A 25,593-nucleotide genomic window follows, 5' to 3' on the forward strand; every position below is an offset into this window, starting at 1 on the left:
CTAAAGCTGTACAACTAGGTAGGAAGCTTCAGGATGATACACATGTCTCATTCCCTTACAAAGTCTGGCTCCCTCAAAAAAAAAAAAAAAAAAGGGAGAAAGAAGAAAGGAATCTAATTAATATCCATGGAGCTTCACACTCCATACTGCGATTCACCCCTCATTCACACCTAAGCTGGCACTGCAATCTGGGTGTTACAGATGGGTACAGAGATGCCCTGGGCAGAGTCACATGACCAGCAAAGTGCTCTCCCCCCCCTCCTCTCTGATGACAAAGGAAGCTCTCTGCAGGAGCCTCATTATGTGGTTATACTTATAGTCCCCTTCTGAAAGATCACCTGTACATGGTCATATTTTCTGTCAAATAGCCCACTTGCCCTGGGTCCCTGGACATGAGATTGGTACTCAGTCTTAAGCTAGGAACCCTGGAGAAGCCTGCTGTGAATGGGTAATTGTCCGTCCAGTGGAGAGGCAGCCCCAGAGCCTACAGCAGCCCCAGAGCCCACAGCAGCCAAACTGAAACTCTCTCAAGCACCAGGCCAGAGAAGCCATCCCACAGGAGCTGTAGGATTATAGGTCAGGGATGCTGGCATGAGGGCCTGGCAGGCAGGCACGTTCAAACTGTTTAATTAGTATCCATAAACCACTAATGAAGAAAATGATCACTACACCAAGGACAAAGATTTCCTACAACTATAATTCCCTGAATATGCAAATTATGAAGATGAAATTACTGTAATCAATACTCCAACAGAACATTTCCCAGTGGCTTCAGTATTGCACAGACAAAAACATTTATTTTGGGGGAAGCAAGGCTGTCATAGCAAATGACAGATGAGGAGGCCAAAAAAGTCACCTCTCGTCATTTTTGTTGTGGGACGCATAGATCCAGCACAAGTCACTCTGAGTCACTTTTCATCGTGGGACAGAGCTAGCATGATCAGAATCACTTGCTCTTTTGTTTGTTTTACTAATTCCAGGGCACAGTTTAGATCAATAAAACCAAAGAGGACAGAGGCTCACTCCCCAGGCAATTCTTCTGTACAGCCTGGGGGGAAGTCCATGTATCCCAAGTGTCATCAGTTTTATCAGCGCCTCAGAACTTTAAGATGAAAATTCCCAGTGCCACTTTAGCCCCACTGAAAGGGGAACTCAGAGGGCACAGGGACATCGTGCTCTACAGAACCTTCTGGGTGATTCTGATGCACCCATCCTCCATGGAGAAAATCATACCTTACGTACGCCATGTGGCAAAGCCAGCCTTCCTTTGTCTTACAGTTAGAACATCTACCAACAGTTAACTAAAAAGCCAGCCTACATGCATGGCAGGCAGAGAGCAATTTCCCAATAAAGACGTAAGAAGCACGCTTAAACACCAAGGACAATAGAGTATGGGGATACATAAGCAATCGAAAAGTTTACTTAAATCTTCAGCACATCAAATCAAGATACAAACCAGCGTACGGAAACTACTCCTGAAAGAGTGGAGTGGAGTCCCAGGGCAGTAAGAGAGGGGCGGCTTCTGACACCTGGGGGACAGCGTTTTCTCCTCACAAGGTGGGAAAATAGATGCTTGAAAAAATAGATTTGAACTATATATTTGGGTCACTACTACACATTGGATGCAAACTATAAGAACAAAATCAAAAATTAATAGGAAAGAAAGGTATTTGTGTGGTGTCAAGGTGAGAAAAGCTTTCTTAGAGGAAAAAAAAAAGCAAAGTCTTAGAGATTGACCCATTTGAAAAACTGTAATTTGAACTTCATAAAGTAAAAGACATCGTAAGAAGGTCAGAAAGCAAGCCCGGGACTGTGAAAAACACACTTAGAGCACGCACAACTGACAAATGTCACTTCAGGAATGTCAACACCTCCACAGGTGAACAGGACCCAACAGCCACCAAGGGCGGAGCCATGAGGGGCAGAGAGCTAGACCCCTGGTAAACAGGTAAGTAAAAAGGTGAATAATGGGCTACTGTTCCCACTGTTTGATCAGCCCTTAAAAAAACCGCCAAGAGGAGAGGGGGCTCAGAGCTTGAGAATGCTTCCCACTCTGACTGGGGGTTCCCAACCCCCACACCTGGGAAACTCCCAGCCATCCTTGTCGCTCCAGCTGCGGGGGATCGGGGTACCCACTTTTGACCTCCGTGAACCACAAGCAAGGACGGGTACTTAAGCCCTCCCGCAAAACACGGTTAAAATAAATAAATAATTGTTTAGGAAGACCACAAAGTCTACCAACATCAAAGCAATATAAATCAGTCCTGGTTATGGCAATAACTTGGGGGAAACTTGAAGACCCGAGGCAGCTCGAACAGCAGCCAACCTCGAGTTATCAACGCCGGAGTGGGCACGCACTTGGGAGCAGGAAGGGCCGGGCTGCATTGCCCTTTAGATAAGGAAGATAGAGGGGTTTTTTCCCCAGTTGTGTGACTTAAAAAAAAAAAAAGAAGAAGAAGAAGAAAGAAAAGCGGAAACCACCTAACTGCCCATCAGGTGAGCACTGGAAAATAAAACACAGCATGTTTATACAAAGACATTCTCCACATTAGTTCAGAGAACCGACTCAGATCCACGTGGAAGACTGTGGGTAACTCTCAAAAAACAAGCTAAAATTCAGGTCACAGATTAACATGTAATTTAGACAACCATCTAATTTTTTTGTTTGTTTTTGGTTGTTTTCTTTCTTTTTTTTTGTGATTGAAAATAGATTTTTCTTCACACAACATATTCTGGTCCCCCTCACCTGAACTTTGCATGTAGGCAGCAGGAATGGAATCCCCTCCTCAACTCCTCCCAGATCCTCCAAATCCATACCCTTTCTTTCTCTCTCTCATTAAACAAATAAGAATCTAACTTGAAAACAAAAACTAAAACCAACCAGAACCGGACAAAACAAAGAAACAAACAGGAGAAAAAAAAAAAAGAGCCAAAGAAAAAACACAAGAAACCCAGACACAGAGACACATACTTGCACACACAAAAATTCCATAAAAACACAAAACCGGAAACTATAATATTTAAGCAAAATATCTGTTAGGCAAATAAATAAATACATTTTTGAAAGCCCAGAAAAATCATTATAAGACAAAAATACCATTCAGTTCATTTTTGTGTTGGCCATCTACAGCTGGGCGTGGGCCTGCCCTTAAGAGGAATTTGTATACCCAGTGAGACTCCATTGAGAACACTGAGTTTTCCTTTGTAAGCGACTGTCAATTGGAGATATCTTCTTGGGTAGGAAAATTCTTAAAGCCTTTGAAACTATGTATTTTCTCTCTCCGTTTATCTATGTAAAACTAAGTTTATGGTACTCTGTATGTGCACACATCAGACAGACAGACACCAGGTCATTTCTGAGGCGGGGAGGGGAACCCACATAGGGAGAGGAAGAGAAGACTTCCGCTCAACCTATAATGTTCTAACATCCAAAGAGAGAAATCACACTAGTTACTCTTTTTTCATCTGCTTGAAGAGAATTTAAAAGTTAAAGCCTGGTGTGGTGGCACATGTCTTAAATCCCAGCACTCCGGAGGCAGAGGCAGGTGGATCTCTGTGAACTCCAGGCTAGCTTAGTCTACAAAGCAAGTTCCAGGACAGCCAGGGATACACAGAGAAACCCTGCCTCGAAAATTTAAAAAAAAAAAAAAAATTAAGTCAAAGCATTTTTGCAAATCTAGATGAGAGAAATACAGGTGTCAATCTCTTTTGCTTCTCTTCTGTATTTTTCTTCAGCTTTCAACCGCCCACCATCAAAAACCGTGCTCACTGCCCCTCCAAAAACTAAAATTAAAAAGTGGGAAAACATGAGGTATACTCAAAATGTCAGCATCCACAACAATGATCCATCTGATGACACGTTCAAACCGCGTGGTTTTTAATCCTTTGTAACGCACAGGACACCCGTCAAAAGAAACGAGTTCACACTTACGCATATAAGGCAGCTTCTCTGGACAGGGCAGGTTCGGCGAATAGGTGAAGTTTTGTGGAAGATACGTTGTTGTTTGAACAAGATAGTCACTCGAATTACTGCCTTCAGGATAATCTTGGAGAGAGAGAGAGAAAAAAAAAGTTTACAACCCAATATTGTCTTTTTTCTTTGCTGCTAGCGTGAAGTATGTCACCGGCATGGAGTGGGCCGCAGCATGCAAGGCACAGAAGCACAGAAGCACGTACAAGCAACAACCTAGGAAGAATTCCAGTGAAGCGCACACTCCGAAGCTGGGCCAGACACTGCAGGAGTTCCCAGGAGAGGTGCAGAGAGCATCAGGCCCTCACCCGTACACACAAACACAGCAGTGCCTTTTGCAGCCAGAGGACACCTGCTCCCTCGCCTCCATGGCTGGGCCTCACCTAAAGGAACAAGCTTAGAGCAGCCATACCATCTCTGCACATCTGTGCAGAGGGGTGTAGTGATGATTCCTTGACCTCAGGAGAACCCAGGATTTACCCTTCAACTTACTTTTGGAACAGCCCCCTTGAAGCCTTTAAGTCAGTCACATTCTCTCTCTCTCTTTTTTCTTTTTTTCTTTGTTTTGTTTTGGTTTGGTTTGGTTTGGTTTTGGTTTTTCGAGATAGTGTTTCTCTCTCTAACAGTCCTAGCTGTCCTGAAACGCCCTCTGTAGACCAGGCTGGCCTCCAACTCACAGAGATCCGCCTGCCTCTGCCTCCTGAGTACTGGAATTAAAGGTGTGCACCACCACTGCCTGGATAGTCAGTCAACTTCTTAACTAGCAAGCTGCAGCTCCTGAGGATCCTGGAAATGTCACAGCCCGTTTTCTTTAGGGTCAAGTTCCACCACCCACAGAGCAACGGCCTGAAGCACCGCCAAACGCCAGCCTTCAAATCCCACCCCAGCATGTGCTGGATCTGAGAGTGGGACAACTGCGTCTCTCATTTCACTGCCTGCTATTGTCATTCTCAGATTTCAAAAAGATGAAGTAGCTAAAGAGGCCCGGAGAGATGGCCCAGTGGACAAAATGTCTGCTCTGCAAGCATGAGGACGTGAGTTCAGATCCCCAGCAAGCACCTAAACATCCATAAACACAGCACTGGGGTAGGGAGATGGAAACAGGCAGATCGCAGGGGCTTGACGACCAGTCAGTCTCGCTGAGACAACCAGCTCCAGCTTCAGTGAGAGACCCTGTCTCAAAAAATTAAGGTGGAGAGTCCTAGAGGAAGACACCCAATTGATGTCAACCTGTGGCCTCCATGTGTGCACATAAGAGTAAGTGCATACACACATGCATGGCAGACAAACTCTCTCTCTCTTCACACACACACACACACACACACACACACACACACACACACACACACGCTCAAGAGCCTAGAGTGAATAATCTCATGAAACTATTCAGCAGCTTTCGTTGTGAGTTGTGAGTGACTGAGCACCTGACCCGACATGTGACTGTCACAGGCATAGGATTTTGAACATGGAATCCAGGACCACAATTCTGTTACTCTCCAGGGCACAGATGCAAAGTGCAAATCTGAGGAACAGGATGTGCCCATTTCCTGCTGTGTGGAGGAAGATGGCCTGGAGTGGTGACTAGAGATAAGAAAAAAAAACAACTGGCAAAGTGCTGTGCCTGCTATATCAGACCGGGGATGCAGAAAATGTAAACATGCGCTTACAGTCATCCGCAACCAACTCCAACTGTAAAAACTGTAAAAGCGAAACCCCCTGGCCCATGGGGAAATGGCATTAGGATGGTTACAAGGTGTGTGAAGAGCCATTGCAGGCTAAGCACCTCCCCTGGGAACAGAAATTGTCACCATCAAACAGAGTTGGTGGAGCTGCAGCCTGGGAACCAGGGGGACATTTCTGAGCAGAGTTTCAGTACATTTCCAGGCCCACTGGAGGAAGAAGTCCCTGCCGACGCTCCTAACAGGCTGAGGAGATGGACAAAGGCTCTGGGTCCGAAACCAAGGAAGAGATAGAGCCAAAGGAGAAGGTTCAGTCCCAGAGGCTGCTGCATGGAAACCCACACTATGAACGGAGGAGTACATCCAATGAAGCATCAGATGAACTGCCAGGAAAGCCTAATGTGATAAACAGACAGCGAAGCCACAACGCTAAGGCATACTGCACCAGGATATGGGAATCCCCAGGGAGAGATTCCCCACACTGCTCTGGGGAGGAGACCTGGAAAGCAGCTGGCAGGGAACTGCTTAAAGCCAGAGGGAGGAGAGACAGCGAGGGCAGCCATCATTTAATGTGCCCAAGGGCAGACCAAGATCACAGAAACTCCTCTTGGGGCCAAACTCTATACTTTCACCTAATGCGTCTGAGACTTATACCACACTCCACATAAAGCAAGACTATGAGGACCAATGAGGCTCGTTCCTTCAAGGAGCTTTATAAAAGTGTATCTGGGTATATCAAATGCAGATCATATTTTTACAACAATTTCTTCTTTCATAAGGAATTCTGCTCTGCCAATGGGGGAGATTGGTGCTCTAAACATGAATTAAGAGTCTGCACACGGCTAGAGGGATGGCTTAGTACTTAAGAGCACATACTGCCCTTGCCAAGGACCCCAGTTCAATTCCCAGCACCCACACTGGACAACTCATCAACCACCTGCAATTCCACCATCAGGGGATCTAACACTTTTTTCTCCCGCCTTCCACAGGCGCCTGCCCTTACATGCGCATCTGCCCACACAGATACACACACATATTCATAATTCAAAAATAAAAATGAATCTTTAAAAGAAAAAGATCCTCGGACACAGGTGAGCTGGCCCTGAGGGCCATGCAGTGGCATCGGTGAGGGAAAGATGCCCTGCCCCCTCTGCCCCTTGCTACCTGCAGCGGGTGCGAGAGTGAGAGAACCCCTCACCAGCTGCAGGACACAGGGGAGCAGACCCTGTATCCCACCTGAGCGGCACACTAGAGTTGACCCTGTTGTAGTGGGTGCAGGGGAGTCAGCCCTGGGGACATGAGAGCAGGAGAGCTGACCCCTCCCCCTAGAAGTCGCCTACAGCAATTAACAATTTGGAGAAAGGGCCCTGCACCTTGCCTGGGTAAAACAGTAGAGCTGGCCCTGGTGGTGTGAGTGTGGGGACCCCCAATCTGAGGACCTGAGAGCAGGAGATCTGGCCTGCTCCTTGCTGCAGGCTGCACTGGGTGGGCTAGCCTGGGCAGTGCTGGAGAGCTCACCTAGGTAGTGACGATGAGGGAAGTCAGTGAATTGACCAACCCAGGTACCACCCACGCCCAGAACCAGGACTATGAATTGGCCCACCCTGGCATCCATCACATCTATGAACTGTTGGAGCATGGGAAGGTGATGAACCTACAGATTCAAAACAGCAGGATCCCCATGACACAGGACAACAGGATATCCAAGAGGAGCCCCAGGGAGAGCCCATTATCAGCGGCGTAGCAGAAACTAGAGGCCTTGAGCCAGCCCAATGACTCATAGCAATGAGGACTTACAAGTAAAGATGAATGGACTAAAGGTAAACTCTGACTCAACAGGCCGCACTACAGCTTCCACGATGAGATTCTTCTTCTGTTATTGTTATTGTTGTCGTTGTTTTGTTCTGTTTGTCACGTTTGGTCTTTAGTTTTTCTTTTAAATTTTGTTTTGTTTCTGGGGGAGGTTGCAATGGCAGATGGAGGATGCGAGAGGAAGGGGAGGTGAACGGGATCGGAACGCATGATGTGAAATCCACAAAGAATCAATAGAAGTTAAAAGAATTTTTTTTAAAAGTAAAAAAATTTAAAAAGAAAAAAATATTCTCCGTCTCCACTAAAAATATTTGATTAGCACTTCCGCTATGGGTTCCAGTAGATATTTATCCAGCTGTTGGATTTATACCTTAGAGTGTCTTAGCTAATCAATAAATAGATTCCCTGCTTATTAAAATATAACTGAAGTTTTCTTTTTTCAGTTGAGAGGAAAGGGATTCTTATTTCAGATACATAGTTGAGAAAAACAAATGAGCTGGCCTTGCTGGTACATGCTTTTGATTTCAGCACTCGGGCAGCGGCAGGTGCATCTCTGCGAGTCTGAGGCCAGCCTGGTTTACAGAGCGAATTCCAGGACAGCCAGGGCTACGTAGAGAGACACTACCTCAAGACAAACCAAATAATAACAAGAAAAAAAAAACAATAAAAATAAAAGAAAGAAAACAAAAGGAATTCCTAAAAACTACAGATAGGTTTATGAAAAAATTTAAAATCGTATCAACGTTTTGTAACAGATCAAAGCAATCTCCTAGAAAGTAGCAAGAAAGAGAACTAGAAATAGAAGGGGGCACAAATGACCCAAGAAATCAGCACAAAGGGTGCTTCACAGAACTGGGGGGCAAAGTGCCCACGGCCACGGCTTCAATCAAACCGTAAGAGAAGACAGATCAAGTGAAGGGTCCTCGAAAGGAGGAAGGTGAAGAGGAGGAGGGGAGGGTCCCAAAGGCCCCAGGAAGGGGAAAAAACAAAAATGCTGCTCTATAGACAATAACTGCCGTCAGAATGCCAGACACAGTCTCAAAAGGAACCCTGGAGAACAGAAGGAAACTGATGCAGGGGTGGGGGTGAGGGGTGGGACCCTTCATAAGCATGGCTCACCATGTGCCTAAGCAGCCCGGGGAAACCCAATGATAGATGGCAGAAAGCTTAGTGAGAGCAAGGGGGTGGTGTGTGTGTGTGTGTGTGTGTGTGTGTGTGTGTGTGTGTGTGTGAGAGAGAGAGAGAGAGAGAGAGAGAGAGAGAGAGAGAGAGAGAGAGTGGGGGTGGATGTGGAGAAGAAATGCCACCAAAACAGTTGACTCTAGGGACACAGAGACCACTGTTTATACTCTGAACCATGAGGATTTGACTCCAGTCCTGATGGTACATCTAGGGTGGAAGCTGTGGAAGCAGAATGAGCTCTAAATGCTTCTTCCCTTCAGTAGCAGGACAGCCACAGACAATGCCAGGCAGCAATGGAGTAAGCCTAGGGCTGCAGCTCAGGGGAAAAGCTCCTGCCCAGCATGCTGAAGCCCTGGGCTCCGCCAGGGAGGGAGGGAGGGAGGGAGGAAGAGACACGGACACAAATACAGAAGAAACTGTGGAGTTCTAGGTTGTTCTCTCTGAGTATGAGAACTGAAGGAGAGGGTGAGTGGCAGAGACTGTTTTTACCATAATCCCCCTCTACCTTAAAATAAGAAATGATTACTCAAACTGAAGACTGAAGAGAGCGTTTTATACAGGCTGCTGTTTGATATGAGATCAATGGTTAAAACAGCATCTTTCTCCCTCCCCACCCCCCCTGCACACGCACGCACGCACGCACGCACGCACGCACGCACGCACGCACGCCTCACAGCTTTCTGCTGCACACACTACAGCCCAGCTCTGTATCAGTGCCTGCTGATCTCGTCCATTTTCCTTAAGTCCCTATTGCATACGGCTCACGCACAGTAGCTGGAAATGGAAAACAAGGCTGTCCTGGGTCCGCTGTCTTTGTGTGTCCCCAAACTCTTTTTTTTTTTTTTTTAAAAATAACGGTAAGGCTGAAAACTACTAGGCTTCTCATACAGCTCTCAAGTAATGTTTTAATTACTTGTCTGTCTTTAGGTTACTTGGTGCTTTGTGGTAAAGACTTATTCTATCTAGCTCAGGATGGCCTGGAACTCAAATCACTACGTAGCCCAGGCTGGCCTTGGAGTTGCAGCCAACACTCCTGCCTCAGTTTCCTGAGTGCTGGGACAACAAGCATGGCCACTATGTCTAGGTGTCCAGTAATTTCTTCTTTATAAAATTGTTTTGTTTGTGTGTGAGACAGACAGACAGACAGACAGACACACACACACACACACACACACAGAGAGAGAGAGAGAGAGAGAGAGAGAGAGAGAGAGAGAGAGAGAGAGAGAGAGAGAGAGAGAGAGAACATATAGTTCATGTGGATGCCTGCAGAGGCCACAAGAGAGTATTAGATCCCCTGGAACTGCCCTATGTGGGTGTTGAGAATTGAACTGGGATCCTGGGGTGATATGTCGTGTACCCTAATAAAATTTGCCTGAAGATCACAGAACAGAACAAGTCACCAGATTAAACATAGAAGCCAGGCAGTGGTGACACACACCTTTAATCCTAGCACTCAGGAGGCAGAGATCTGTCTGGATCTCTGTGAGTTCAAAGCCACCCTGGACTACATGAGATTGACTCAGTCTAGGAGAGAAACAGAGCCAGGCAGTGGTGGCACACACCTTTAATCCCAGTACTTGGGAGTCACACACCTTTAATCCCAGCACTAAGAAGGAAGTGATGGCTGGGCAGAGAAAGGAATATAAGTCATGAGGAGACAGGAACTAGAGGCTTTTGGCTGAAGCTGCTTCAGCTGAAGTCTTCTCAGGCTGAGGAGTCCTAGAGGTGAGACGTGGCAGTGGCTTGTTCTTTTGTCTCTCTGATTTTTCAGCATTTACCCCAATTTCTGGCTCTGGGTTTTGTTTTGTTTTTTTTTTTTTTTTATTAAAAATACCTACTAGAATTCTAACTACAGGGTCCTCTACAAGAGCAGTGAGTGCTCCCAAAAACCCTGAGCCACCTCTCCAGCCCCACCCAGTAGCTCCTTGATGTTCCGTATTAATTTAAATCTGAGTGTTTTCTTGCTCTGCAAATTTGATTGATTTTTGTCGCTGACACCTGGGCCTCTCCTCTTCCACGTCCTGATTCTACAGACCCACATCCAACTCCCTTTAACTTCAAGCTCTCTGCTTATTTCTATAACAAATTTAGCTATCACTCCCTAGAGGAAGTGGCAAACGGAAGTCCAGAGTGGGTAGTCTAGGCCTAGACTGATTACATATGTCATAAAAGAACACAATCACCATTTTCACCAGCCTTAATAAAAGCAAACAATAGTTTTTAAGTGCCTGAAAGATATGCAATACGGGCTAACCATTTGAGTTTCGAGCATCAGGGAAAAATATCTGCTGTCCCTAACCCACAACATTATAAATGACCATAAAGGGCAGATGTCACTAAGGGACTGGCAGAGATACATCTGAGCTGCCCACGCCTTTCATCTGGTGCCACTCCAGCCAAGCCTAACCACAGCTGGAACCACCAGCCTGAGCATCACCTCTAACTGAAATCAAATTGTCTTAACTTCCAGCATAAGTAAGTCACCTAAGATATCCAAGGAACATACTGCAAATAAACACATCGTGGCTGCTAGAACAGCCTGAGTGATTTAAGGTTGTGGAAACAATGCTGTGAAAACCCACACAACCATTCTTCCTGGGAAGGTGGTGAGTGAGCACCAGCCACACTGCAGCCACTAAACAGTTTGAAAAGCCCTGAACCGTTCCCAGAGGTTACGTGGGATAGACACACTTGAGATTCACCGCAGCTTCTGTGAAAGGCAGACATTATTCATCTAATGAGTGGATGGGAACAAAATGAGCTCCAGACAACCTGCCTGCCTCCCCCTCCCAGAACCACACCCAGAGAAATGGAAAACTCCCAAGGAAAAGTGCTAGGCAGGTCCCAACACCATTCTCGAATGGAAAGAACAGAGTCCGAAGGACACCTCTCAAGAGCTTCACTTCTGTAGCAGAGAACCCCAGAGGGTGTGTGGGAACTCCATTAGAGCTCGGATGTGCTTGCCACTAACACAGGCAGATGGCCACAGCTGATGGCCTCACTTGAAGCACCCATCAAGTAAGGAGGTGCACCAGGTTCATCTCTAACCCGCACAGCCCTGATTGCCTATTGAACTCACTTTCAACAACTACGCCTCTTTTGTCAATTCCACAGGCTACTCAGAAAGGCATCATTGGATTCTGAGAACTTACGATTTCTACACCAAAGCATTTTAAGCCTGTTTGTACTCGATGGTGCTGAATGTCAGACACAGCACTGAAAACCTGAAACCAAATATACACATAAATATCACGACCAATTTCCCTTCTCGTGTTAAATTATAAATGTGTTCATCAATTCTCCTGTAGAGCGCACTTACAGCTCTGTACATTTTACTGGCCTCTTTTTTTTTTTTATTTTGGCAAATTATATCTAAGTCTTTTAAAAAACAATTAGATGCATTTTAGTAATCATGTCCCCATAATTTAGTAATCATGTCTCCCGGAAGCTTGGGAGGCTCCTCTTTAAAGGGTTTTTCCTAACTCTGCATCTCCCATATCTACTCATGCACAACCTATACTAATTGCTCAATAAACGCTGCCTAAATGAGCCCGGCAGAGCCTTAATGCTGCCAACACAGACTCTGTTTCCTCATCTCCTTGGGTGACAAAGCCCAGCTTCACTCAGAACATTTCATATCTGCATTCCCATCACCCTGTAGCCATGTAATTAGGTCTGGCCAGTGAGCTGGTGACGGGACACAGTGCGACTTTTGTGAAGTCCCCTCAGAGGAGGACATCTTCTGTCCCCCACTCTACCCCACCCCCACTGAACCAAATACAAGCAGAAGGGTGGCCGACTGGAGCCCTGGCAACCACTTTGGGCTATATGTTAACTAAGAAGTAATGTGGCAGGGCAGATAGGACAAAGAAAAACACGTGGTAGTTCATGCTCAGGACCCTCCACAAGAGCTACAGGCTGCCAGCTTGCTGGACTTCACACGGGAAAGAACGCCTCCTGTGTCTTCTAGAAAACATTTCCCACCAGCACGGGAATCCTATGGAAGGTTCTAAGAGGCTCACAAAAGTAAACAACTCTTTGTCCAAGTACACGCCCCCCACACATACACACTCGATTCATCTTTATTAAAACTATGGCTGGGAGAGGGGAAGAAAGAATTTCCTTGTGTTTTGCAGGGCACTGTGAGGAACATCTGCTCAAGTCATCATTGCCCCCAGCCAAACTCAACACCCACACGGAAAACTTATTCATATCCCAGAGTGGGAAAAAAGATGCGTGAGATTCTTAGTATTCACACAGACAAATGCAGTAACCTAAACATTCTCTACACCCCAGCTGAATGGACTTCTCAATGAAAATCCTCACAATCGACTTCTTCACTAGTATGGCCCACAGAAACTCCTCGAAGGTTTAAACTTTTAATATGACCAGCTAACGCAGGAGACCAGTGACTGTGACTCCCCTGTACTATCAAAGGGTCAGCTACCTTGAGACATGAGATTAAGGTTCAAAGATTAAAGGAAAGTAAGAATGCTTAGATTTGGGGAGTCATAAATAAATCAGGCAAATGAGTAGGATGGATTCTCTACAAGTACACATATCATCTTGAAATTTTAGGTGTAAAACTCCCACCCACCTGACATCAATTAAAATCCCACTATGGAGGGAGACAGAGGCTTTCTGGGGGTGGTTAAACACATACACACACACACACACACACACACACACACACACACACACACACAAGCAAACAAAAAACAATCACAGATCTTGTCAATGTGACATCCCATAATTATCCCTGTTGTGGAAATAAAGCCACTGACACCAACTACTTCCAATCAGAAAATTCCTAGTTGAGTCAAATTGGTATTAGCCTTGTGTGAATCTAAGGAAGAGCCCAATTTCAGTTAACGTCATAAACAGCAAAGAGCAGTCACTGATTTCCAGTTTCATAAAATGTATCCTTTGGTTTCTTGAAGGGTCATAAAATTACTAAGAAGCGCATCCAAAACTAAATGACAGTCCTACCAATCTAGCAGAACACTTAGTAGGGGATGCCAACCTAGAATACACTTAGTAGGCGATGCCAACCTAGAATACACTTAGTAGGGGATGCCAACCTAGCGGTACATTTAGAAAACACCCACTCAGCAGTACGCTTAGTAGGGGATGCTAATCATCTAGTGATGCCCTTAGTAGGAGGCAGCTCCCTCTTTGACAGTGAGTTATGAGCAGGTGAAGGAGCTAGAACTTCAAAGGTTAGTTTACTGACCTGCAACTCCCAGGGTACGCGAAGGAGGACACAGCCTTACCTGTCCCATTGAGCGTGGTGTTTTTATTCGTGTACAGCCTGATCATATGTCCAATTGTTTTCACATTCTCTCTCAGCATGATGCCTCGAGCCTGTACCATAAAGAGGTATGTGTTGGCTACAAAAGAAAAACAAAAGAGAGAAAGAAGGTCATGAAATGGTGAGATTTTTTTCTTAGGAAGATTATATTCAGACTTAGCAAAGTACCCAAAAAGTGACACTCAATTACCTACCACGTCAAAGGAGAAAACAAAATACAAGACGACTGTTTCCTGCTTTAAAAAACTTAGGAGTGCTGGGTGTGGTGGAGCACACCTTAAATCCCAGCACTAGGGAGGCAGAGGCAGGCAGATCTCTGTGAGTTTGAGGCCAGCCTGGGCTACAGAGCGAGTTCCAGGACAGCCAGGGCTGTTACACAGTGAAACCCTCTCTCAAAAAATAAACAAAACCAAAAACAAACAAATGAAAAACTTAGGAACAAGTGGACTTTTAAAAATTAAAATAGGGACCAACAAGATGTCTCAGTGGATAAAGGTGCCTGCCACCAAGCCCAATGATCTGAGTTTGAGCCCTGGTACCCACATAGTTGAAGAAGAAAACCAATTTCCAAAAGTTGTTCTCTGACCTCCATATGTGCACTATAGCACTTGAGTGCACACACATACATATGCATACACAGAAATAAATAAATGTAAACTTCTAAATAAAAATGAAAAACTTTAAGTGGCAACATCCATCTAGCTAACAGATCAAGACTAAATACACAAATTATAGTAAAATTCCTTAACCTTATATAAACATAATCATTTCAAAAGAGATATTTATTATAAGGACACAGTCCTCTAATTCAAAACTCACTTTTTAAAACTCTGTATTAATTCACTAAAACCCAAAACTCCACAAAGGTAACCCCTTATCTTACAGTGAATATGCTATAGATTACCATAACACCAGGATGGGGTTTACAGACCACCAAAACACCAGGATGGAGTCTTCTACAGATCACCATAACACCAGGATGAGGTCTACAGATCACCAGAACACCAGGGATAAGGTCTACAGATCACCAGAACATCAGGATGAGGTCTACAGATCACCAGAACACCAGGATGGGGTCTACAGATCACCAAAACATCAGGATGAGGTCTACAGATCACCAGAACACCAGGATGGGGTCTACAGATCACCAGAACACCAGGATGGGGTCTACAGATCACCAAAACACCAGGATAGGGTTTACAGACCACCAAAACACCAGGATGGGGTCTACAGATCACCAAAACACCAGAATAGGGTTTACAGACCACCAAAACACCAGGATGGGGTCTACAGATCACCAAAACACCAGGATAGGGTTTACAGACCACCAAAACACCAGGATGGGGTCTACAGATCACCAGAACACCAGGATAGGGTTTACAGACCACCAAAACACCAGGATGGGGTCTACAGATCGCTAGAACACCAAGACAGGGTCTACAGATCACCAGAACACCTGGATGGGGTCTACAGATCACCAGAACACCTGGATGGGGTCTACAGATCACCATAACACCAGGACAGAGTCTACAGATGACCAGAACACCTGGATGGGGTCTACAATTCACCAGAACACCTGGATGGGTCACCATTCTGGAGCCCCACAAAGCCTCAATGTGTCTGAAAGGAGGAATAACTTGGAATTGACAGCCACTTGGACCATTTCGATGAGTTAATTACTCAAAATACTATAATTCCTCTCAAACACAAAATATGAAAAACCAACTGTCGGCACACAGGTTGGTAGCTTTAATTCTTTGAGGTCTTTTAAAAGCAGGCCCTAATTTCTATCTGTTGAGGAAATCAGTAAACTGACAGACTCCAGAATGCCTTAACTAAGGTGTTACACTCCCTTGAGCAGGCAAGGAGCTAAGTCAGGAGAGCCTCTTTGGGGACCCCACTTGAGACAGCCTACGGGACCTCAACTCTGTTTTTTAAATAGGTAGCATTGCACCAGACACCTCTCATGCCCCTTCCATCTTAACTAGTTTCAAAAGCTGTCGGTGCAGAGGAATGATACTCTCACAGAATGAACACCCAGGCTTGGATGTGTTTGTTGGAGAGTGCTCCTAACTGAACTTAACTTACTTAGACTTTGATCATGCATTTTACAGTGCATTTATCGTGTATGGTTAGAAACATGACATGACTTTGCTAACTTTTGCCCTTGAGTGGATGCTAAGGTGTTAAGAGTGCAGGGACATTACCCTGGGTCTTAGAGGCATAAACTCTAAAATCCACATAGTTTCAGCTACAGATACAAAATTGTCTAGAAGAAACAAGATTATCATGACAAAGATGATTTTTTTTTTTAACCAAAGGAATGCATTTTATATTCACTGCATGGATGGAGGAACAGACATGAGGAGGAGCTGGGGACTATTCTCAACAGCAGGGAGCAATCTATTAGTCTACTTTAAATCATTTACAGCTAAGACAATTCCATCCCTCAGGTGAATGGCCCTCCTGGGTTCAGTCCCTAAAGACAGGAACCCATCTGGGAATGAAGATGTGCTTAAACACAGAGCAGCTGACAGGGACACAATGATGCACCTACAAGTCACACTAAACGAACAAACCATCAGGACAAAGTCCCCAACATCATACAGCTGCACTGACCCACATTCAGCTACATCCTAGCTAATTATCACTAATAGCAACTGCAATCTCTCGCTGGTAAGACTTTAAGAAAAAAAAAATCCTTATCTACATTTTTTATTCCAATTTGTAAGAAGCCATAATTCAGAGAACGAATAAGGCTGTCTTTCTCGCGTTTGCCCTTATGTCTTGAGACAACTCTGAAATATACTAAAAAGCACCACTACTTAATTAAAACCATGCTGTGTGTTCTTTAATTGGCTCATTTTCTACTTCCCTCTACATAATGAGACATAAATCCAACTTGTTTGCCAGTTATCCTTTCAGAAGGAAGAAAAACACCATAAAAACACCTTGGGGAAAGGAAAGAAAAAGAAAAAACTTCAAAAGGCAATAGTTTGCCAAAGTGTCTAGGCCTTCTAGCCAGGGCTTGGGACAGGGGCTTCGTGAACCTGCCCCTTTCTCCACTATAAAAACGTTAAGGGGTTTGTAAAAAGCTTGTGTCGACCACCCTTCCACATCCAGCTCTGCTCACTGGAAGTGTGGAGCACTGATGGTGAGGAGGCCACAGCATGTGCAGGGACATCAAAGTGTCCCTGGACAAGGAGAGCTCCAGCACTGATATCCAGGTTCCTGACTGCGGAGACACACCTTGCTGCTGAGTGCCTTACTGTCAACTGGACAGGCGCTTCCAAAGGGACCGGAGGGGCAGGCAATCTGGCAGCACTTATAATGGTGGGATTGCAGCTAAGAAAAGGATTGGAACCACAACTGGGAGACATGAAAGAAAGTAACAGCACAAGGTGGAATAGACTGGTCTCAAATGGATACGAGAAGGTAATGAGCCCATTATGCAGATGACACACAGGAGGACGAAGGCTAAATGACCCCTAAATTATTTAACCTCAGAAGAACCTACAGACTAAAAAGAAGCCAACTAGGTTAAATGCTGCAGAGGCTACAGAGGAAAAGACTGGGATAGCTTGAGGGCTGGAGGGATGGCTCAGTGGTTAAGGGCGCTAGCTGTTCTTGAAGAGCACTAGGGTTCCATTCCCACCACCCACGTTAGTTGGCTCACAATGGCCTGTAACTGCAACTCCAGGGGTTCTGACACCATCCTCTGTGGGCACCTAAATAAAAATAAGTCTTAAATTAAAAAAAAAAGTACAATAAAATAAAAAGATAATTTAGGAGAAAATACCTAACACATGACATACAACATGTGCTTTGCCAGGCACCCCTAGATATGCTTTATGTGTGCCATCTTAATTAATTAATTCTCTCAGGCAGCTCCGTGGGTACTACTATTATTGCCATTTATAAATAGAGAAATTGAGGTGGGGCACTGAGAAAACCACATCCTTACTGTAAGTGACGAAGCAGTCACCACCATACCTCTCCACCTCCTGACAATGCTAAGGGGAGGTCCCTGCCAACCTCTGAGACAGCAGTGTCTTCTGGAAACGAAAGAATAGTCAGTGGTTCCGTGGACAGGACATTTCACGAAAGGAAAGTGGGCAGCCAGCAAGGAGAAGAGAAGATTCCTTAGGAGGGGAGGGTCTGAGTATGCCATTTGTGGCACTCAGAGAATGAAGAACAGGGAGGGAGGGGCATTTCTGCCAATGGCAGTGTGAACAGAGGCTCTGAGGAGGAAGGGAGCAGAGGATTCAAGCGTGACATTCAGCCACTGGAGAGTTTAGTAGCCATGGACGATAAGCTGGACAGCTCCCGGTGCGTGTGTGGATGGCTGAAACAGATGAAAGGGAAGTGAGGAGACTAGGGTGGATGAGATGCCAGCAAAGGGGAGGAGAAGCTGCCGGCCTTGGAAGCCTGGGTAGCTGTGGTCCACAGAGGGACAGGGAGGACAAGCCACACAGGAGCTGACTGACACCCAGCCCACAGCAAAGCAGAGTGAAGAGACCATTCTGGATCGTCTGGATGATCCAGTGGCAGTGGCTCTTATAACAGAAAGGGAAAGGGGGTGTGATGTGGGTGTGGACTCACAGAAAGCCCATGACGACAGAGGCAGAAACTCATGTGATCCCAGACCGGGAGACCAACAGGTACCTGCAACCTCAGGACAAAGTAGCCTGCCAAAGCCTTCATTCTGGGTGTCAAGCCTCGGGAGAGATAATTCCCCATGCTTTAAGGTACGGGTGTCGGAAGGCATGCAGACCTCGGAAACTAATGTACTAGCTGAGAGGGAGTCAGCTTTCTTCAGTACGAGATCAGAAAGAGAAAAACAAGAAAGAAAACAACGCATAGGTAACGTCCAATTAGATCTGAGGGGTCTGAGGGACAGCAACTTAGAGGCAATGCAGCAGAGATACAGCAGACCAGACCAAGTGAGGAAAAAGAGAGATCTTCAAGACAAAAAGTTATGCGCGGGTAGGGTGGGGCACTAAGCCTGACAACCTGAGTTTGATCCCCAAAACCTACAGGGCAAAAGAAAGCCAGCTCTCACAGACATTCACATACACATTCTCTCTCTCTCCCTCTCTCCCTCTCCCTCTCTCTCTCTCTCTCTTTCTCTCTCTCTCTCTCTCTCTCTCTCTCTCTCTCTCTCTCTCTCTCTCTCTCTCTCTGTCACACACACACACACACACACACACACACACACACACACACAAGCAAACAAAAATAATCATGTGGAAAGTATCACCATAAACCAGACTACAATCTACAATTAACATCAGAGCCAGAAGGGACAAAATAACAGGAGAGAAGCTGCCTCCCACATCACTTACGAACACATGAGGAGACAGTATTTCAAAATGCCCCGTGCCACCTACCTGCTGTTACCTACTCAGCCAGTCACTAAGAGTTTCTAGGAAGTACAATAATCTTCTAAATAGCTGTTTTAGGCGCTGGAAACTTAGCTTCTTTCCACATTCAGTGCCATGCTTAATAAACCTCCAGAAGCTGCTCATCCATGTTCACAAAAGAAAATATACTTACAATAATCATGGTCTAACACCAGGATTAGGCCAGGTCAAGCATAAAACATGGTTTGTACTTTGTAGAGTTCTCAACCTGTGGGGTCATGACCCTTTGGTCACAGATATTTACATTATGATTCATAACAGTAGCAAAATTAGTTGTGAAATAATTCTATGGGGGGGGGGTGGTCACCACAACATAAGGCACTGTATTCAAGGGTCACAGCATTAGGAAGGTGGAGAGCCACTGCTGAGGAGGAAGGATTAAAACCCAAAACTAAACATTAAGACTGTGCCAGGCTGATAAACAATTCCCATTAGGCCAAAGAGTTATAGAGTGTCATAACACAGAGATGGTAATTCAGACATGGCCTCAAAGCAATTGACTATGAAAACCACTGACCTGTAGTATCAACTCCATCTTCCAAGTCAATCATGGACTGACTCAGGAAGAGAGCAGGAACTCTATGTTCAGAGTCCCACTTCAACAAGTGATAAGAAGCAGTGATAACAGGCAGAACAGGACGGTTTCCAACCCCATCCAACAGCGCATGCTTTGATGACACAGGCACTAAAAACTAACAGGAGTGCCTCCACAGCATGTCCATCATTTCCACGGTGCCGTCAATGACTACAATTTTGCTTGGAGGGCATGTGTGTTAAGACCAGTCATAACTTTCATTTTTAAACAAAACTGACTTTTCCAACAGCTTTATATTAAAGCTAGTCAGGGTGGAGGAAGTTTGCCCAGCAGATATTTACTGCCTACTATTTACCCAGCACTGCTGGGAACTAAGTTGCCATGTAGATTCAGAGTCAAGATCCTGGGTCCTGGGTTCATTGGGAGCTTCACTTGCCTACCATGCACAAAGGTCTCATACCCAGTACGGCAAAAAAAAAAAAAAAAAAAAAAAAAAAAAAAAAAAAAAAAAACAGAGTCTGAAAGGTAGAGGAGAGGTGGGAAGAACAGAAGTGCAAGGCCATCTTTGATTTTGTAATTATCTCAAGGCCAACTGCAGCTACATGAGATCCTGTCTCAAAAAACAAACCAGAGCTAAAGAGATGGCTTAGCAGTTAAGAAAGCACAGTGCTCTTGCAGAGCAAGTTCAGTCCCCATGATGGATAGCTTACCTGCCTGTAACTCTAGATCTGATGATGAATGTCCCTGTTCTCCAAAGGCACCCACACTCACGTGCACATACTCACACACAGACACACACATACAAATAGTTAAAAATACAGTAAGTTTTCAAGGTGTAGTGGCACACCCCTTTAATCCAAGCACCCAGGAGGCGAGGCTGGCAGATCTCTATGAGTTAGTTCAAGGCCATCCTGGTCTGTAGAGTGACCCTGCCTTAAAAATCAATTAATTAATTAAAGTTCATTTAATTTACAAATAAATCTGAAAGAAGGAAGAAAGAACTGAAGGAATCAAGATCTCAAAGAAAGACAAACTGCCAGGCATAGGTTCAGCCTTGTTTCAATGTAACTAACATATTTCAAAGAGGACACTTGGAACCTACTGGCGTGAAAAAACTAACGAAGGACAAAGGACAGCTGCATGTCCTGCATTTGTTAGCGCACAATGAGTCACCTAGAATGTGTGCGTAGTTTCTTCCAAGTGTTATGAGGACCCTAACAAAGCTAATGAGGAAATGAAACCAGAAGGAAGCGAGGGACTCGGGAAAGGAAGATGGGCGATGGAACAGATTTGCAAAATCTAATCAGGAAACTCGATGATGTTACAAAAGACGAAGCCACAAGTAAACATGCCTGGGAAGCATTACAAAATTAGCATTTTCAGCATCCATTAGTGAACGTGAACCAAATCCCTACCCACTTAAGAACTGTATTAAACAGATACACGAAGGAGGTATGGTATAAGCGATGTTTTCTCTCTCCAACCACTCCGTGTTTTGATGATTAAAACTTCAGAACTTCCACTTATTCACAGGAAGAGAGTTAGTCTAAAACAAGAGGCAGAAAAGAAGACACTGGGCAAAACATGAATGTGAGCAACCTCCAAGCCCAAGGGATGTTTTTAGATCGGGAAACAAGGTGCTATACAGTTCTGTCTCTTCTGCCTGTTGACTCACATGGAAACAATCCAGTTCCTCTTCCTGCCTAGAGTCAAACTGGACATTACACCAGACTGAGAAGTTACACTTTCCTTTGTCCTTTTTCTTTTCTCTTTCCCCTATTCTAAGAAATTTTGCCTTATTATATTGTACAGGCTGGCTTCAAACTCCTGGCCTCAAGCAAGCCTCCTGGTTCAGGCTTCTGAACAGTTGGTACTCCAGGCATTTACCAGCTCCTCCGTTATCAAAGACAATCTATGTAACATTATTTTATTCAGCAGCTGAGGTGATTTTAGTCAATGTTGTATTAATATTGTCAAATATATAAAACCAACAGGGTGGAACGTTTCAACCAAGATACCATGCTTCAGTAACAAACGTTAGACAACCACTTAAAGATACTATTGTAAAGATATTTTACATTTTCTTTTAGATTCGATTCTTGTATTTTATGCGTATGAATGTTTTGCCTGCATGTATGTGCAACACATGCACATGGTACCTGGTATTCTTGGGAGTTCAGAGGAGGGTACCAGATCCCCTGGAACTGGAGTTATGAATGGTTGTGAGCCACCATGTGGGTGCTGGGAACTGGGCCCGGGCTCTCTGCAAGAACAGCCAGTGCTCTTAACCACTGATTCATCTCTCTAGCTCTATTGTAAAGATATTTTAAGAAGATTTTTCTAGTCAAATACTGGGAAATGCTATTTTAAAATTACACCTATTGGGAACACTGTAATGCTATATATTTTAAGAACTTTTATTAATTCTGTTAAGAAATTGCTGCATATCTTTCTAATAATTAAAAATGATAAATAACATATTTAGATCAACTTATGACCAAATTCCCTAGTCACTGCTAACCTATAAATGAACATATAGTATCACTCTTTTAAGCAATTTATCTATCCACTTCTCTTGATGAAAGAAATTATTCATCATGATAGTCAGCCACTTCTATCTTCAGACAAGTTATTCTGGTTTTTAAAAACCGGGATTAGTTCTGTGAAAGATCAAATGGCATCAGACGATCAATTCGGAAAAGCAGACCTAGGAGCAGGAAATGCAGCTCAATTGGTAGGGCACTTGCCCAATGTACACAAGACCTGGGGTTCAAACCCCAACACTGCATCAGCCAACTTGATAGTACACATTCATAATCCCAGCACTCAGGAGGTAGAGGCAGGGGATCAGAATTCCAAGGTCATCCTCAACTACACAAAACAAAAGTCAACCTAGCCAGTACTTAATTCCCCAACACCACCTTCGATGTTTGTCAGAAGCATCTAGGTACATGCTTAAAATGCATGGGAGCTGCAATCAGCAGCCCCACTGAGAGGTGTGGGTAGAAGGGAACTGTCAGAAGGAAGTGCTCCAGGAAGGCTATAGGATCAAGGTACATAATATGTATATATAATTCACACAACTGCCACAAAGGGGCCCATTATCTTGAACAGCAAACACAAGCTAATAAAAATTAAAAAAAAAAAAAAAAGCAAGGCTGGGCATTGTGGCTGCATCTTTAATCCCAGCCCTAGGGAGGCAGAGGCAGGTGGATCTCTGTGAGTTCAAGGCCAATCTGGTCTGTATAGTGAGTTCGAGAAAAGCCAAGGCTACAGAATGTGACCCTGTCTCAATAAAGCTAAAAGGAAGGAAAAGGTATGAAAGGGGGAAAAAAGTGTATCTGGAGACATTCCTGGGAAATAAGCTCATTAAAGCAGACCACTCTAAATAAAGCTTAAACATTCATATCTGAAATCTGCTTTCAATAGTATCAAAACATAACTAGTAACAAGTGAGAGTTGGAGGAGGGACCTGCAGAGGGTATTTTAGGGCTTGGGTTCCTGGGTCATATTTGGGAGTCCTTCAGGCCTCATGCTCCCAGTATCCAATTTCGGGTGCCTTGTCTTGGCTGCCTTGGACCAGGCTGGCTTTTGCCCCCACGGCCTGACCTTACAGGGTACCCGGCCAAGCAGACAGCCTGACTTTACTTCAACTCCCTTTCCCCTCTGAGTGTTGGTGTTGGTGTTGCTGCTGTTGTTTTTAATTCCTGCAGGATACAACGACAATATTTAAAAGGTCTTTTGTCAGGACAGAAACAAAGAATGTGGTGTGTGAGTGATCCTGAGGTTGGATGTGAAGATCAGGCCAGCCCAGGAAGGAAGTAGACATTTGAGGGTGCTGCAATGCCTTTCATGAACATGTCTCTGGAGAACACATGCTTCCTCCTCTCAGAGCCCCAAGTGTCATGTCTGTCTGTGGTGTTTCCTGGGCAGGTTTGATTTGCTGTTTCATGGCTAGACTCCTGTGGGCACATTTGCTTTTTGGTCATAGCAGAGTTTGGCAGCATTTGATTTGAGCCCCTGCAAAAACCCTGCTTAGGTGAAATAGGAGTGAGCAGAAAGGATGTTTATGTCAGCCATTACGCTGTGTGACACAGCCACATGTCGATGACACTGCGCCTAGTAATGTTAAACCTTAAGTTTGTGATTGCCCTAGTCAGCACTAACCGTCAACGTGACAGCCTGGAACAGTGCTTCTCAACCTGTGGGTCTTGACCCCTTTGGGGTTGACCTACCCTGTCATAGGAGCCGCATATCAGATATCCTATATCAGACACCCTGTATATTAGACATTTACAATTCATAACAGTAGCAAAATTATAGTTATGTAGTAGCACGAAATAATTTTATGGTTGGGGGTCGCCTCTTCATGAGGAACTATATTAAAGGGTCGCAGCATTAAGAAGGTTAAGAACCACTAGAGTCACCTGAAGAAAGGTAAAAGGTCTCTATTGAATGACTGTCTTCATCAGACTGGACTGTGGGCATGTCTGTGAGGGACTGACTTGGTTATTAATTGGTGCAGGACAGACCAACTCGGTATGGGTAGTGCCATCCCTGGGCAAGTGGGCCTGGGCTCTGTAAAAAAAAAAAGTTAGTGGGGGAGCCAGCAAGCTGTGTTCCTCCCTGGTTCCTGCCTTGGATTCCTGCTCTGACTGTCCTCAGTGAGGTTCCATGACCTGGAAGTCTAAGAGGAAATAAACTCTTTCCAAGTTGCTTTGGTCAGAATGGTTTATCACAGCAACATAAAAGCTAAATAGAAGAGTAATCAACCCCTTTCTCCCTTCCCAGATAGCTAATACAACTTTTTGTTCAATTTGTTTATTTGTTTGTTTTTTAAGATAATTGAATGAGGTGTAGTAAGTTTTGGGTTCTACTAAATTATCAGGCTGTATGTTCATTATATATTGATTGAGTTGTACGTGCATTAGAATGTTGTGTAAAGAACACATTTGATATAAGTTAAGCTGATAGGAAAGAAAAATTCTGTTTTGGCTTTATTACAGATGTACATGTCTACTGAAGGGTCTGAAGGTGGCAGAGAGGAGACAGGCAAACTGTGTGTGTGTGTGTGTGTGTGTGTGTGTGTGTGTGTGTGTGTGTGTGTGTGTCAGGTGTGGGAACAGATCAGCCCTTGGATGGGGGAGCCAGAATGCACCAGGTCAACCCATTACAGAGCTACAAAAGTCCTAGGCAGTGTTAGAGGGCTTCTCCTCTTCCAACACATCCTGTCCAGTCCCATAAGGGTGGTCATCCACCCTCACTTGAACTGTGTAAAGAATCCATATACTTTAATTGAACAAAAAAAGAAATGGAGTGCTTATAAGGCCACTTATGGATTTCAAACCTTTTAGTACATTGAGGGTGTGTGTACATGTGTGCAGTATGTTTCTCTATAAGCCTAAAATCAGTCTTGTAATTACCCTCACTGCTGAGGCTATCCAAAAGTGTTTTATTTTTCATCTACACAAAGCTATTCAAACTGATTTGAGACAGAGAGAGAGAGAGAGAGAGAGAGAGAGAGAGAGAGAGAGAGAGAGCTCATTTCTCCCCCATCTTCAACTTCACCAGGCAAAATTGGAAACTTCCTTCCACACAGATCCAAGAGTCAGGCATCCTACCCTACACATTTCAGCTCTTCCAGAAATGCTGAATGCTACTTGGAGCAGGGGATGATGTGT

The 25,593-nt window shown here is 44.7% G+C and overlaps 1 protein-coding gene across 2 annotated transcripts in view; it reads right to left on the bottom strand.

Moving 5' to 3' along the window:
• The window catches only part of B4galt6 (beta-1,4-galactosyltransferase 6), a 67,574-nt gene that overhangs the window by 33,415 nt on the left and 8,566 nt on the right, over positions 1 to 25,593 (bottom strand). For both annotated transcript variants that reach the window (XM_059246080.1, XM_059246079.1), the window contains exons 2-3: positions 13,917 to 14,033; positions 3,932 to 4,045 (exon numbers count right to left, since the gene is read on the bottom strand). In XM_059246080.1, the coding sequence (XP_059102063.1) occupies positions 3,932 to 4,045; positions 13,917 to 14,033 (231 nt within the window). The remainder of the gene's footprint in view (positions 1 to 3,931; positions 4,046 to 13,916; positions 14,034 to 25,593) is intronic.

The sequence above is a fragment of the Peromyscus eremicus genome, chromosome 19 (genome assembly GCF_949786415.1).
Source record: "Peromyscus eremicus chromosome 19, PerEre_H2_v1, whole genome shotgun sequence".
Classification (NCBI taxonomy): Eukaryota; Metazoa; Chordata; class Mammalia; order Rodentia; family Cricetidae; genus Peromyscus; species Peromyscus eremicus.